This window comes from Primulina tabacum, chromosome 14 (assembly GCF_025594145.1).
Source record: "Primulina tabacum isolate GXHZ01 chromosome 14, ASM2559414v2, whole genome shotgun sequence".
NCBI classification, from domain to species: Eukaryota; Viridiplantae; Streptophyta; class Magnoliopsida; order Lamiales; family Gesneriaceae; genus Primulina; species Primulina tabacum.
Window position 1 is genome coordinate 37,234,532 of NC_134563.1, and position 17,066 is coordinate 37,251,597.

At 36.7% G+C, this 17,066-nt stretch overlaps 1 protein-coding gene across 1 annotated transcript; it reads left to right on the forward strand.

The window, feature by feature from the left end:
• The first annotated feature begins 306 nt into the window (after positions 1-306).
• Positions 307-2,374, forward strand: LOC142525056 (uncharacterized). Its single transcript, XM_075629228.1, has 2 exons — positions 307-1,458; positions 1,585-2,374. The coding sequence occupies exons 1-2, from the start codon at positions 549-551 to the stop codon at positions 2,082-2,084; spliced, it is 1,410 nt and encodes a 469-aa protein (XP_075485343.1). The 5' UTR covers positions 307-548; the 3' UTR covers positions 2,085-2,374.
• Positions 2,375-17,066: the final 14,692 nt, after the last annotated feature.

Consider the following 17,066-nt stretch of genomic DNA (forward strand, 5'->3'; position numbering starts at 1 on the left):
CGGATTTCTCAAAATAATGGATTTCCGTCTAATCCGATACAATCGATCCGATGAATTATGCTTCTCAAGGCTATTAAAAGACGTAATTGGTTCCGCTCAAAATTTTGATCATCTAGAAGGCCTAATATAAAACAAAAGGCAACACCCCGCCTTTGAAAATGTAAATGAAATGAATGGAGAAAGACTTGACTTCAAGAAAAAAAAATTAGGTGTCGGTTTTGGGTTTCATAAAAGGTCAATAAAGAAACGTGTTGGTTAATGCGAACTTAATAAATACCATCATTTACCTACTTTTGCATTTTGTTACATTTCACCATTTTCTCGACTTTTTTTTTTTTGCTTCCAACAAATTACTCTCTTTCTTTGCCAGCAGCTGTCCTTTCTTGAATCATTCCAAGTCCACACCTCTCCCGTTTTCATTACCAGTGCCTACTTTTTCCCTTTTACAGATATTTCTGCAGGCAATTCAAGATCTAGCTAGTTAAATAGGAAGGGAAAATATTGTTTCTTTTACTTTCTGTTTTTCTCGTGTGTGAATTTAATCGGATATGATTGAAAGGTTACATGTAACTCTGATCGCAGTTTCTGCAGTAATTCTGGTTCTTATCCTTGTTCTAATCCTGCGGCGATGCTTCCATCCAAAGGCGCGTAAAAACTCAGTCATTTCAGATGAAGAAAGAGATCAATCTTTACAGAGTGGGATTTCCAGGCTTCATCAAATGAATCTCGATCTTGAAAGAGATGCATCCAAGAAGGCAAATAATTACTACGTTTTACGACACGGGGTCTCCACGAAAAAGCCGATTTTTAACTGGGCTGATCACCCTTCTCTGATCACAGATGCCGTGGAAAACGGATGGTCACGGTTTGCTTTTACAACCTTAATCTCTTCTCCTTCAGTCAAATCTGCGAAGTCCCTTTTAGGAGTTTGTGCCGCAGGTGATCCACTTGATGTAGAAATTGCGTGGGAAGTGTGCGAAGGATCAGCAGATTTTATGCAGAAAATTAGATTAAATCCTGGGTTGAAGAAAACTAGTGCAAGTGTTGGTTCTTCAATGGGAGCTGTCTCTGTGATCAGGACAGCTTTACCTTTACCAGGTCCACATTTGGGGAACTCATCTTTCCCACAGGAAGCATATTTTGAGATTACAATTCTATCTTGTAATGAAAATATTCATGATCATTTGGTTGAAAAGGAGAGGAAAGATAAGTCAGAAGGAGAGAAAATTAAGCTCATTGGGGAGGATTTTAATGCGAAAATGAATTCCAATTCTCTGAATCATGTCAGCGGTAGAAACAAGATTGAAGATATGAAACTTGGTGGGAAAAAGGATGGCAAAACTGAAATTGTTTTGCTTTCTGTGGGATTCACGGGAGGCGGCACTATTCCCTTGAAAGTTCCAGGAAGCTATCCTGGGTCTATTAGTTTCAATTCCAGTGGCTCTGTTTATCTTGATGGTATTTTTCTGGGTCTATTATTGGGATTTTTTCATCTTATTTAGATTTCTGGTTCATTTACATCAACTAGCATCAAAAGGGTATCAATCAATCACTCATTTTACGTTCTTGACTCACTTTTCTCAGGGGTTAAACTCGTGTTTGATTCCGGAAAAGAAGACTATGCAAGAACAGGAAAGGTGATAGGCTGTGGCTACAATCCAAGCCAGAAGAAAGTATTCTTCACGTCTGATTCACAGTTAGTACATGAAATCCATTGCAAGACAGAGGAATTCAGCTCTCCACTCTATCCAACAATGGCAGCAAACACGGATATCACAGTTCTTGTCAACCTTGGACAGAGCCCATTTAAATTTTTGCCTGGAAATAGGCACAGGACTCCGAATCCATGCTTCATTGGACCAATGTTAGGAAATTCTCCGTCCTTGGGATATGAAGATAGCAGGGAGCTTTTCTCGATGGGGAGGATCGATTCGCAGTGGCTACAACGGAGTGCCATGAGAAGCAATAATAACACAGTGAATAGTATTAAAGGTTTAGAATATGACATGGAATCTGAGGGTGATTTGTTTGAAATTGTCTTGGATAGTACGGGACGATCTCCATATGCTGCCACACATCAGTAGTTGTGGAATTTCGTAGATGCAGGGAAAGGTGCTTGCTAGCAAACTCGAAAGTAGATTATTCACTCGAGATCAGACGCCTTCGGATCTTCAAATATTTAGTACAGAGATATAAGGTGTATATATGCATGCACATGTACATAATATCATTGAATGTAAAGGGAAAGGGAGGAGAAATTTTGGGGGTTAGTTTGTGTAGAGGGATAGTTCTCTTCTTCAACAATGTTTTTTCATAAGCTCTCGTATTAAGCAACAAAATTATCGACAAAAGTCAGCAAGCAACATTTGCATTTCATATTCGAGTATAGGCCAAGGACCAAATTTCAGTATTCTAAATGTTTCTGATGTTCATGTAGAAAGACGAGTTGAGTGTGATCACGTATCAAAGAGACAGTAACATTAAACCGGAGGTGGATATCGGCTGGCTTGTTCTCGCACCCTTCTGCTGTACTCATTAGGTTGCTGGCAAAAAACAACAACATTATAAACTAAATTTTATCTGAGAAACGTACGAAAAGCTGTACAAAAGCAACGAACTTGATCACCTCAGACAAAATCTGTTTGCTCTGAGATTGTGCTGCATTATCTGGCTTCGGGTTTTCCTGCAAATTTTGAATAGCGACTAGAATTTGCTTCACGCTAAACGATATGAAAACCGATTTCGCAATATGGAGTCAGTCTGCATAATTCGATTCCGATGGAAGATATAAAACAACGCAAATGGTTTCCACCACTAGCTGTAGCGTATACTTACATGGCCCTCATCCTGGATAGAGAGAGATACTGTTCCAGATGGATACACATTAGGATGAAAGAAACCAGGAGGCCGGGAACTTGCATGTGGGATTTGTCAATGGGTATTCTTCACTGAAATATAACGTTATAGGAAAGTAGCCACCTTCCCAATCGGTCTACAACAAAAATATCAGCCTTTCATACTGTCAACAAGTATTTTTATAGTGTGAGATTCATATGTTTATTTTCAATTTTTCTTGCACGTGATTTTTGGTTCCATACCAATGCTTTCCGCTTCAAACAATATTATGCTTCTCAGGTCGAATATGCCTCTTTACGACTCTCCATGAGTTATATAATCGATAAGAGGTGGGGAGATAGACGAACATGAGCAAGTCGTGGCAAATGTTTCAAATAATCATCAACAAAATGGAATGAATATTGACATGATGGTAAAGATTTTTGTTGGCATTTATGATAGGAATACTTGAATGGAACAACAATAGCAGGAACAAGGAACAGTTTACTGGGACTGCAGAAAATGAATCAGACCCGATAAAAGATCACTAAATTGATTAAATCTTGATGGAGAATCCAAAGCAATTCAATCACCGAAAACACAAGATAAAAAGAGCAAGATGCAAAAATCTAACATTTTTATCAAGAAAACCTGAAGAACTCAAATTGGAAATCTCCAGCCACCATCTAGAAGGTCGACGGTAGGTGTAGCTATTGTTGATTCTCCAATGGCTGCCATCGTCCATTCATACCAATTAACATGTGCAGAATATCCTCTATAAATAGAGGCTTCAGCTCGTTGTTTAAATTGTTCCATTCCCAGTTGAGGAATCCTAATCCCAAGTAGAGGAGAGCTTTGAGAGTGCTGTGAGATCTGAGAGTTTTTATTTCTTTCTGTAAATTAAATCTATGAATTGAATAGATTGATTTTTCTCTTAAATTAATTTGATCTTTGATAGTTTAATTCCCAACAAGTGGTATCAGAGCCTGGTTAGAGGTATTAGCCATCAAATGAGAGCTCTCTGTGAAAAATTCGATTTCGTGAAAGTGTCTGAAATCTTGTTTTGATTATACCACGACGTAGCCCTCGTTCCCACGAGTCTACCGGTATTTTCAGATCGAAAATCGGACATCAAACGAATTTTCTGTGATTTTTCAAAAGTTTTTTACGAAGAAGATGATGAACGGTGCCCGCCACGTCATTGCCACGTAAGCGTCCAGTCAGCGCCACGTCATTGCCACGTAAGCGTCCAGTCAGTGCCACGTCATCAGCACTATTCAATTTTCTGAAAATTGCATTTTGGTCCTTATATTTTCTGCTCGTTTCAAAATGGTCATTTATCTTTTCTAAAGTACATAATGGCCCCTGAAATTTTGGTAATGACTTAGAGACCCCTTAACTATCAGAAAGTTATATAGTGATCCCAAAATTTTCACCAATAGAATTTTTGACCCCGAAGTGCCTATTCCACCATTTTCGGCCGTTCCGGACACAACGGTGTACTCCGTTTTACGAGATTCAGCTCCTATTTTGATAAATAAATATTGAAGATGACCACAGAAGAGTCAACATCATATTCTGGAGCTATGATTATGCTCAAGGCAACCAACTACACGCTGTGGAAACCTCGGATGGAAGATCTCCTCAGGTGTAAAGATTTTTTCGATCCCGTAGAATTGAAAGGTGAAAATCCTGATCCAACCAAAGTGTGAGAGTGAAGGAAATTAAACCGGAAATCTATTGGTCAAATCCGACAATGGATTGATCATAGTGTCTTCCACCATGTTGCACAGGAGACAGACGCATATGCTCTCTGGAAGAAGCTGGAGGACATGTACAAGGCCAAGACCGCTCGGAATAAAGCCCTGTTGATGAGGCGGTTAGTCAATATGAAGTTCAAAAGTGGAACTTATGTTGCCGAGCATACCAGTGAGTACCAGAGTCTGGTAAATCAATTATCGTCTGTAGAGATGCCGCTTGGAGATGAGATGCAGGCACTCCTACTTCTCAGTTCGCTTCCTGATAACTGAGAAACACTTGTAGTTTCTCTCAGCAACTCGGCTCCAGATGGCAAACTTACCATGTCCATGGTTAAGGATGCCCTGTTCAACGAGGAGGCCAGGAGAAAGGATATGAGCACAGACCAGACTCATGCTCTTGTCACAGAGCCCCGAGGAAGACAACAAGAGAAACAACAAAGGGGTAAAGGCAAATGGAGAGGCAGAAGCAAAAGCAGAGGCAGATCCACCGATGGCAGAAAACTTTCGTATAAATGTCATCACTGTGGAATAGAGGGTCATATGAAGAAGAATTGCTACAAATGGCTAGAGGAGCAAGGCCAGAGCAGTTCCCCGTCGAAGAACAAGGGTGGAGAAACGCTAGTCATCATTCCTGGAGATGTAGCGTTCTGTTCGACCCATAATGAGACATGCCTTCACGTTTCAAAAGAAGACACATAATGGGTGGTAGATACTGCAGCTTCCTACCACGTGATTTCGCACAAGGAATACTTCATGACATACAAAGCTGGTGACTTTGGAGCAATGAAGATGGGAAATTGCAGTTCCTCTGGGATTGTAGGAATTGGAGATATCCAAATAAAGACAAGTGTTGGAAGTACAATCACTTTGAAAGATGTCAGACATGTGCCAGATCTTCGGCTCAATCTTCTTTCTGGAATAGCTCTTGACAACCAGGGCTATGATAATCATTTCAGCAATGGCACATGGAAGATGTCAAAGGGTGCTTTGATATTCGCTCGAGGACACATTTTTGGCACACTGTACAAGACTCACATGAAGATATGTACAGACACCCTCAACATAGCTGAGAAGGAGGGTTCTCAAAATTTGTGGCACCAGAGACTCGGCCATATGAGTGAGAAAGGGTTGTCTACTCTAATAAAGAAAGAGCTTATCATCGTTGACAAAGATGCTGCGCCAGATCCTTGTATTCATTGTCTATTTGGTAAGCAGCACAGAGTCTCATTTAGTTCCTATTCAACGAGAAGATCAGAGTTGCTCAGTCTGGTACACTCTGACGTTTGCGGTCCCCTGGAGGATGAATCACTAGGCGGAAATAAATATTTTCTGACTTTCATTGATGATGCTTCTCGAAAGGTGTGGGTCCATTTCCTGAAAACGAAGGACCAGGTATTCGAATACTTCAAAATGTTTCATGTCATGGTAGAACGTGAGACTGGGAAGAAATTGAAGTGTCTCCGGTCAGATAATGGAGGCGAATACACTTCCAAGGTGTTCGATGCGTATTGCAAAACATACGGCATTCGACATGAGAAGACGGTCCCTCGCACCCCTCAACACAACGGTGTAGCCGAAAGAATGAACCGGACAATCATGGAACGTGTTCGGAGTATGCTCAGTATGGCTAAACTGCCAAAGTCATTCTGGGGAGAAGCAGCCAGAACCGCCTGTTACCTGATCAACAGATCACCATCAGTACCACTGAAATTTGAAGTTCCGGAGAAACTGTGGTCTGGAAAGGATCCATCATACTCACACTTAAGAGTATTTGGATGTTTGGCGTACGCACATGTATCCAAGGAGCTCAGACAAAAACTTGATGCAAGGACCACTCCATGCATTTTCATTGGCTATGGAGATGAAGAATTTGGATACAGACTATGGGATCCAAAGGAGAAAAAGGTGATCAGAAGCAGGGACATTGTGTTCCATGAAAGCCAGACAATAGAAGACATTGAAAAACCTACAATGTCTCAGAAGTCAAATGTTGGTGCTCTAAATTCAGATGCAGCACTAAACGCGTTCGATATAGTGACAGAATACATGCCAGAAGCAGAAGCTGAGGAAGAAAGGGGTGTTGAGCAGGGGGAGCCACAACCCACTCCACCAGATGTTCCAGGATCATCACAAGGCCCAGATGATGGTGAATCTTCTCAGACTATTCCAGAAGTTCGTAGGTCTGAATGAGGACGGATTCCATCTAGAAGATATACGGAATCCGAGTACCTTCTGCTTACTGAAGATGGAGAACCAGAGAGTTTCCAAGAAGCACTATCTCATAAGGACAAAGAAACATGGTTGTCAGCAATGCAAGATGAGATGTAATCTCTGCAGAAGAATCACACTTATGAGATCGTAGAACTTCCAAAAGGGAAGAAGGCACTAAGAAACAAATGGGTGTTCAAGATGAAGAAAGATGGCAGCGGACAAGTGGTGAAATACAAAGCACGATTGGTAGTCAAAGGATTCCAACAGAAGAAAGGAATTGACTTTGATGAGATATTTTCACCAGTAGTCAAGATGACCTCAATCCGAGTTATACTTGGCTTGGTAGAAAGTATGAACTTGAAGCTTGAACAGATGGACGTGAAGACAGCTTTTCTTCACGGAGATTTAAAAGAAGAAATCTATATGGAGCAGCCAGAAGGTTTTGAGGTTTCAGGTGATAACCTCGTTTGCAAGCTTAAGAAAAGCTTGTACGGTCTAAAGCAGGCACCAAGGCAGTGGTACAAGAAGTTTGACTCATGCATGGCAAGTCAAGGCTATAAGAAAACTGTTGCAGATGAGTGCGTTTACATTAAGAAATTTTCAGACGGGAGTTATGTAGACGATATTATGATCGTGGGAAAGGATGCAACGAAGATTAGTCAGTTGAAGAATGAACTCTCTAAGTTTTTTGAAATGAAGGACTTAGGACCAGCTCAACAGATTTTGGGAATGCAGATTGTTCGAGACAGAAACAACCAACGGTTATGGTTATCTCAGGAGAAGTACATTGAACGTGTGCTCGAGAGGTTCAACATGAACAACGCCAAACCAGTCAGCATTCCACTTGCCAATCATTTCAAGATGAGCAAGAGTGCATGTCCTTTATCCAAGAAAGAGATCGGGGAAATGTCATCAATACCATATTCTTCAGCTGTTGGAAGTTTGATGTATGCAATGGTATGCACAAGGCCATATATTGCTCATGCAGTGGGAAAGGTGAGTCGTTTTCTCTCCAACCCTGGGAAGCAGCATTGGGAGGCAGTAAAGTGGATTCTCAGGTATCTAAAGGGTACTACTAAATTATGTCTTTGTTACGGAGGAGCTGATCCAATATTGGAGGGCTATACGGATGCAGATATGGCCGGAGATATTGATAGTAGCAAATCTACTTCAGGATATATCTACACTTTCGCAGGGACATTGTGTTCCATGAAAGCCAGACAATAGAAGACATTGAAAAACCTACAATGTCTCAGAAGTCAAATGTTGGTGCTCTAAATTCAGATGCAGCACTAAACGCGTTCGATATAGTGACAGAATACATGCCAGAAGCAGAAGCTGAGGAAGAAAGGGGTGTTGAGCAGGGGGAGCCACAACCCACTCCACCAGATGTTCCAGGATCATCACAAGGCCCAGATGATGGTGAATCTTCTCAGACTATTCCAGAAGTTCGTAGGTCTGAATGAGGACGGATTCCATCTAGAAGATATACGGAATCCGAGTACCTTCTGCTTACTGAAGATGGAGAACCAGAGAGTTTCCAAGAAGCACTATCTCATAAGGACAAAGAAACATGGTTGTCAGCAATGCAAGATGAGATGTAATCTCTGCAGAAGAATCACACTTATGAGATCGTAGAACTTCCAAAAGGGAAGAAGGCACTAAGAAACAAATGGGTGTTCAAGATGAAGAAAGATGGCAGCGGACAAGTGGTGAAATACAAAGCACGATTGGTAGTCAAAGGATTCCAACAGAAGAAAGGAATTGACTTTGATGAGATATTTTCACCAGTAGTCAAGATGACCTCAATCCGAGTTATACTTGGCTTGGTAGAAAGTATGAACTTGAAGCTTGAACAGATGGACGTGAAGACAGCTTTTCTTCACGGAGATTTAAAAGAAGAAATCTATATGGAGCAGCCAGAAGGTTTTGAGGTTTCAGGTGATAACCTCGTTTGCAAGCTTAAGAAAAGCTTGTACGGTCTAAAGCAGGCACCAAGGCAGTGGTACAAGAAGTTTGACTCATGCATGGCAAGTCAAGGCTATAAGAAAACTGTTGCAGATGAGTGCGTTTACATTAAGAAATTTTCAGACGGGAGTTATGTAGACGATATTATGATCGTGGGAAAGGATGCAACGAAGATTAGTCAGTTGAAGAATGAACTCTCTAAGTTTTTTGAAATGAAGGACTTAGGACCAGCTCAACAGATTTTGGGAATGCAGATTGTTCGAGACAGAAACAACCAACGGTTATGGTTATCTCAGGAGAAGTACATTGAACGTGTGCTCGAGAGGTTCAACATGAACAACGCCAAACCAGTCAGCATTCCACTTGCCAATCATTTCAAGATGAGCAAGAGTGCATGTCCTTTATCCAAGAAAGAGATCGGGGAAATGTCATCAATACCATATTCTTCAGCTGTTGGAAGTTTGATGTATGCAATGGTATGCACAAGGCCATATATTGCTCATGCAGTGGGAAAGGTGAGTCGTTTTCTCTCCAACCCTGGGAAGCAGCATTGGGAGGCAGTAAAGTGGATTCTCAGGTATCTAAAGGGTACTACTAAATTATGTCTTTGTTACGGAGGAGCTGATCCAATATTGGAGGGCTATACGGATGCAGATATGGCCGGAGATATTGATAGTAGCAAATCTACTTCAGGATATATCTACACTTTCGCGGGGGGAGCTGTCTCATGGCAGTCACAACTACAGAAGTGTGTTGCTTTATCCACAACAGAAGCAGAGTATATTGCTGTCGCTGAAGCTGGGAAAGAAATGTTGTGGCTAAAGCGATATCTTCAAGAACTTGGAATCAAGCAGAAAGAGTACAAGGTACATTGTGACAGTCAAAGTGCTCTAGACTTAAGCAAGAACTCCATGTACCATTCCCGTACAAAGCATATTGATATTCGATATCATTGGATACGTGAAGTTATGGATCGACAACTGTTGAGACTAGTTAAGATTCATACGAAGGAGAATCCAGCAGATATGTTGACAAAAGTGGTAACGCGAGAAAAGTTAGAGCTATGCAGAGACATAGCTGGGAATGCTTGTTTTGGATATGACTGGAGGGGGAGAATTGAAGAACTCAAATTGGAAATCTCCAGCCACCATCTAGAAGGTCCACGGTAAGTGCAGCTATTGTTGATTCTCCAATGGCTGCCATCGTCCATTCATACCAATTAACATGTGCAGAATATCCTCTATAAATAGAGGCTTCAGCTCGTTGTTTAAATTATTCCATTCCCTGTTGAGGAATCTTAATCCCAAGTGAAGGAGAGCCTTGAGAGTGCTGCGAGATCTGAGAGTTTTTATTTATTTCTGTAGATTAAATCTATGAGTTGAATAGATTGATTTTTCTCTCAAATTAGTTTGATCTTTGATAGTTTAGATCCCAACAAAAACAAATATCATATTTTTCACACCAAACATACTATAACCTGATGCCAACAGTCAGAAACAAATAAACCCCATTCTGCAACCGATCAGCAGAACAATGATCAGTCCGTCATGTGCAGGTGTTCGTGGGGTGTACATATAATATAATATTAAAAAATTAAGATCAAAATCAATTAAAAGCAGCAACGTCTACCAAACCCAAGAATCCCTAAATTAGCAACATGATTTCTTTATCCCCCACAAAGATAAAATATGTCGAGTAAACTGAGAAAATGCAGGTGAACAGACTCACATTAGGTAAAATGCCAAAGCATCGATCATTTACATGCATGCATGGATCGGAATAAATACTGACATGGGGATGGTCCTTACGCCAAAGTTTGCGCTCTGTAGTCAGCCGTCCGTGTGCAGTGCCTCTGGACATCTCCACTCTTTATTTCTTGTGCAAAAGAAAACTGAATCCAGTAGAAGAAGCAGAATTGGAATACACTGAGTTCGGAAAGTGCAACTGCTACTCATAATGAAGATATCGCGCGGGAGTTGGCTGTTAACTTCATCTACAAATCAACTTTTAAATATCTTTTTATATTAATAATATATAAAATCATTAAAGTATTTTTAGATACAAATCTGTTTATTTTGAGACGGACCTTGTAGCCCAGTGGTCTCACCCGTCAGATTAGGTGGCTCCCCTCTCTGGGTTTGATATCCTTCCCTCAAAATAAAAAATCTGTTTATTTAAAAATAAACTTAAATATAAAATTTTTATTTTTATTTTTTTTTATAAAAACACTAATTACTTTAACATCTACGAAAATAATATCGCCCAAATCGGAACGATATGCAGCCTAGCTAATTACCGATTCTGAACAATTACCAAAAGCTTTTGGGCATGTGGGCCTCCACTATACAAGCCCTATAAGTAAGTAGTCGATGCTTGACCCGTACGAGATGGGCTACTTGGGCTTTTACGATTCATTTCTTTTTTCAAACCGAGTTTACAATATTTTAGTTCTACACTCCAATCCAGCCAAAAAATTCCAAAGAATATGTAACAAATAGTCTCGCTTCATATGTCGATTTTAAGTCAACATATATATCTTTTTTAATGCTCACAACCCGTCATTTGGGTGGAGGTCGCGAAATTACAAACTTAACCCGCTTATTTGGCGGGATGGACCAACCAACCCAATGAATTTAACTCATTTTATTGGAATCCTATGTTAAATCGAGTAAAATCAATATGTTTATCCAATTTCAAACTTGAATAAAAATATATATATTTAAGTTTTGCAGTTAACACGGATTAAATTACACAATGATTTTAAATATAAATTAACCCATGCACGCGTGAATGAAAACTAGTGCCCAAAATTAAGTCCGATTAAAAAATAAATAAAAACTGGACATGCAAAAACATGACCTGTCTTGTGTATTAATGCTTAGATAGAAGTTGGACCCAAAGTACTTGCAATTTTTATACAAAGGAAAACAGAATTAAATAATATATTTAAATTTCATAAGTGCTTTGAGAGGGCAATAGGGCCACATGGGTTATGATTACATTTTAGGAAATCACATTATTAATTCATTCCTAATTATAAACTATTTGATATTTTGATAATATTTTCTTTCTTTTTTAAATATAATATATATATATATATTTATTTATTTAAAAAAACGTGAAGATCAATTACGTGACTTGGTCAAAAAAATCGGTTTGAATATCAGTACTCAATTTTTAAATTATATCAAATTTAGTCCGAGTCTCTCATGAATTGTTGTCTAATATATTACGAATGCTTCCATGTGAGATTATTCTTTTCAAATTTCTTGCTAAGAAGTTGATTGTGTTTACATCAAGATTTTAATTATACGGGGTTGAAGAGATTTTTCTGAATAATTTATAATTCTAAATTAGATTTTTTTTTCTTTTAGGCACGCCAACTTGCAAGGTCGTTTAACAAGCCTTAAACCCATCAAAATACAACTGAAAATTAAACTATACAACTAGTACTGCTGACACACACACACACACACACACACACACACACACACATGATGAAAAGGAAAGATAAGAATATTGTAAGAAGAGAGAGGAAAGGGTGGTGGGAGGAGGAGCATGTGATGCAAAGCATACCCACACATGCATACATTGAAAAAAGGGTTAGGATATTAGGGTTTGGAATAAAAGTATATATTTTATGTCACAAATATAGTGACTTATCATAGATTTTGGGGATAAAAAGCAAAATGGGAATGGTTAGAGAAAGAATTTTAGTCCCATCATCATTTGGTTTGGCTTCAATCTTATCACAATGTATGTTTGCTAGCTAGCTTCTGATCATACATTCATTACAATGACAAAAGGCTGTAAAAATGTGAGGTGCCAACTCTAAAGGGGAAAGTAGTGGTAAAGTTTTGTTGATGAAATTCATCTAGATAGACTTGTTTAATGTATGTCATTCCATCAAATGGGGCATGCACGCTTCGAATTTCATATCATATAGTGCTTTATTAGCTTAGCTTACTTTACCCAATAGTGCATGATACACATTCAATGGACAACGGAAAATATCGACGTGACACCAAAATATATTGACGTGACATTGAGAAATGTTATTGTGTCATATATCACGTTAGCAATCTGACGAAAAAAAAAGACTAAAAAGTATAGGTTAATATTGGACAAAAAACGTGAATTGATCGATACCAAGACTAAAAATGAAAAAAAACATCCAAATTATATGACGAAATGTTATTTTCCATTTCATAAATATATATGCTTCAAGGATTTAGTTAGTCTAACAGATTAATCCTTGGCTGGACCCCCTGTTAACTTAACCTACATTGTACTACAAGGAAAACTAACTTTTAACCGAGTTTAAATGGCTGTTTTCAGCTATTCACGTTAATAAATTCATCAACTTCTATTATTTCTATCTACCGCAGTTGCTCTCGATAATTTGACTTATGTCCAACCTCTCAGAAAGTAAGCATTTTAATATTAGATTTACTGATCCTTTGTTGGGCATCAAGTACCAAAATTTCTTCCTCTTTAACCATACTTTACACAGACTGATTTATAAGTTGTAACCTGCATAGTTACAATTGATGCATAAATTTTCTTAATTTTGGGATTATCATAAATAATCGTCACTGTGCTATTTAGTAATTGCAAGATTTAATTTTTAGATACACGTAAACGACTAAAGTTTCTAGTCGTTCCTACAAGAAGTAATATTGATTTGGAAAGAGGAAGATAATCTAACGAACATATACGAAGAAAACCAGAATGCAAAGACATACCAAGTTTAGGAAAACTACTGGGGTCTCATCATGCTACTTGTGGTTACTTGGTTTGCATCTGAGCTAACGGTAGGAATATTGGGGAAAATACAACGTTGGATTACAAGTTAGGTTGAGAAAATGAATCAAAGATGTATGCAATAATGCAATCATAGTTACAAAAAATAAAATTAAAAAAAAAAAACGATGGCTTTACATACTGCTTGGTGAGGATGATAAGATATTGATTGATTAATCATCTTTGCTTTGTCTAATGTTTGGATCAAATTCCACAAAGAATTAGTGATATGCACAATTATCTTACAAAGTATATTGGTTTATTATCATTATATTATGCATCGTTCATCATCTCATACACGAGTCAAACTTAAATGTTTTCTAATGAATGATCTATATATTTCTTATTTAGATAACTTTCTTGTCGTTTTTTTTTTTTAAAAAAAAATCATTTTGGCTCTAATTAAAATTCTTTCTTGCAAATGAAGGAGTTTGTTTGTTGGGTAAGTTATATCTTAGCTTGTAAATTTTCTTTCAATTAGTTGCTCAAATTGATTTGTATTCAAGTCTTGAGTTTCTGGTTCTTTTATTGAGGGGCAAAGCAATGAATTCCAGTGGTTGAGCATTACAATCTCACCTTTTCATCCAGCCCACCGCTTTAATATCTTTTTCTGTTTAATATCTTTCCATGTGATTTATTGACTAATATATATAGAACCCCTAATCATACAGTTAACTATCAATTAGTTGAGAAAATCACTCAAAAATTAATTATGATCAATAATATCAAATTATTGATGTGATTTCGGCACAAAGAATTTAAACCATAGGACATAATTACGTAAAATTAGTACTTAGTGAGCACAAAAATGACACGTATGATAAATGCAATCGGGGAGTGAATTTTTAAATAATATATGCATGCATATATTCCTTAAAAAATGCAATATTTTCAAGAACATGAATTGTTTTTTTTTTTTTCTTTCAAAAAACTACGTTTTGATGAGGTCTATATACGTCGTTGTGTCATTTATACTAAGCAATTTCATGATAATTAATTACGAATAATATTGTTTTATATCACCGACGATCATGGACGCATAAATCGTGGAGTCGGTAGATCATGAATGAAGAAGAAAAATTAGATTTCATAAATTTAAGTTCTTTGAATTATGTGACGTATGAATTTAATTATTCACGTGTAAACATCAAATATAAACTCGGTTTCAACCAAAACGAAACCTAATTAACATAGACAAAAACTTGTGTGAGACGGTCTCACGTATCGTATTTTGTGAAACGAATATCTTATTTGGATCATCCATAAAAAAATATTACTTTTTATGCTAATATCGGTAAGGTTGACATGTCTCACAGATAAAGATTCGTGAGACGATCTACTCATTAATATATATATATATATATATATATATGTGTGTGTGTGTGTGTGTGAAAAGTGGATCGAGTACCAACCACTGATCATATATATATATATATGTGTGTGTGTGTGTGAAAAGTGGATCGAGTACCAACCACCGATCATTTTCCATTTATTGGTAAATTTATTAAGCCATCAATTTTATTAATGGACCATGTGTATTCTCATGAGATGTAAGGGCACCACAGTCCCAATCAGCTCCCATTGAACATCACTTTTGTTCTTAATTCTGTTTGATTGTAACTAAAAAATGGGGATTTCAAGTCTAACAATACATAGTAAAAAATCAATATTTATTTGATAATAATAATCTAAATATTATGATCATATTAAAATATGAATCTTCACGTAATATAATTTAAGTATATATTGTACATACAAAGTCTTTAATTCTAACATTATTAATCTTAACACAATTTTTCTTATTAGTAAGTTCATTCTTAACATTAAAATAATGAAGAACATTCTATGATTACAAATTTTCTCATTCGATACAGAAAATAGGGATAGATGAGAAACTGAAAACATAGCAATTTTCTTGATTATGTTCACTAAACTTGATTGTAGAAAACAGCTAGCCATAGCGCACCCAAGTGCAATACATCATGTGTCTGTCTCTACTTTTCTTCAAAAGGTAATTATGTTTTACTTTTAATGTTTAATTTTGAGAAATCAAGCTGCCAAACTTCTTAATTCTTCCCAGATTAGAGCATAATATTATATATATATATATATATATATATATATATATATTAATTAGTGTATCATTTTTGAGCAAATTAAGAAGAAATAGGTACGTGTGATGTTTTGTCCTTTAAGATTTTTGCACGTTTCATCCTTATACATAGACACACACACTCTTGAATTGAAGACTTGAACCTTGAAAAAGAAGCAAAGAATTTACGCATGCAAATATAGTAAAAGTATATATATAGTACCTAACTATAAAGTAATACAATTTATATACGCATACAAATTAGGTACGCATACATATAATAATTGCATTAAGTGATATTAGTATTAATTAGTCAAAAAGTACAATTAACTAATAGAATTCAATCAAACATAATTTGCATGCACATAATAGAACATGCGTATGTCAATAGGGAAAACATAATGGATATACAATATAATAATTTTTTTTGAATTTATTATCATATATAAATTTTTTAATGAGCCAAATTTGGCCTAAATTAAGACTTTCATAAATAAATGCATCAAATTCAGTTATGAGTTATTATTATATTTTAAACACTGAAGTATATGTTGATCGAAATTAAATCATGAAATAATAATAGATTTAATAACCGTATTAAACACATATCCGTGATATTGGAGAATCAAATATCAATTTCAATGACATGACCAACCAAGCAAACAACACCCAAGCCCAATTTTATACTCTACGTCTCATATATTTAAGTTTTATTATATGTGTTTTCACATAAAATAACAAAGTTATTGAGAAAATAAATTTTACGACAAAATTTCTCATTTTATCCTTATCTAATGAATTTTTTACTAGGATAAATTTTTTTTGAATTGGTTAATTTGTTTAATGATGATGGTAGATCGGTAAAAGAATAGAGAAAATAATAATAAATATGAAAATTTGATGATATATTTGAGACGAATAAAAAAATGTAGCATTTGTATTTGGTATATGTAGACTAAATATAGCAGGAACTACGTAGCAAGACGAAGCCCGAGAAGATCAGTGGCCAAAAGATCTGAAGAAGAAGTAAACTTGTTTGGTATGAATATAATTAATTAATTAATTAATTAAGTGGCACCAAAATATGTGAAAGCTGAAGCTTGTGGGGTTCACGAGGAGCTGAGCTAATGCGCCATGTGAGGTAGGAGACTACCAGCTGGTTATGTCTTAGTGCGTGGGGTCTTCATTACCTTTTACTGTGTCCCCTCCCGTTGCCAACCTTTGTCTCTTTTATACGTGTATATATATATATATATATTGTTATTGTTGAAATATTAGTGATTACACATATTTATTTCGGTGTTTACACAAGTTCTACAAATAATATTAAAGTTAAAAATCATCATGTCGTTTATATATATTGATTTATTATCATTATTATATCATGAATGTATCTT

Excerpts from the sequence above, each read along its gene's own strand:
- LOC142525056 (XM_075629228.1), top strand. The coding sequence starts at position 549 with ATGATTGAAAGGTTACATGTAACTCTGATCGCAGTTTCTGCAGTAATT. Across the intron at positions 1,459-1,584 it reads TGGCTCTGTTTATCTTGATG|GGGTTAAACTCGTGTTTGAT; the intron begins GTATTTTTCTGG and ends CACTTTTCTCAG.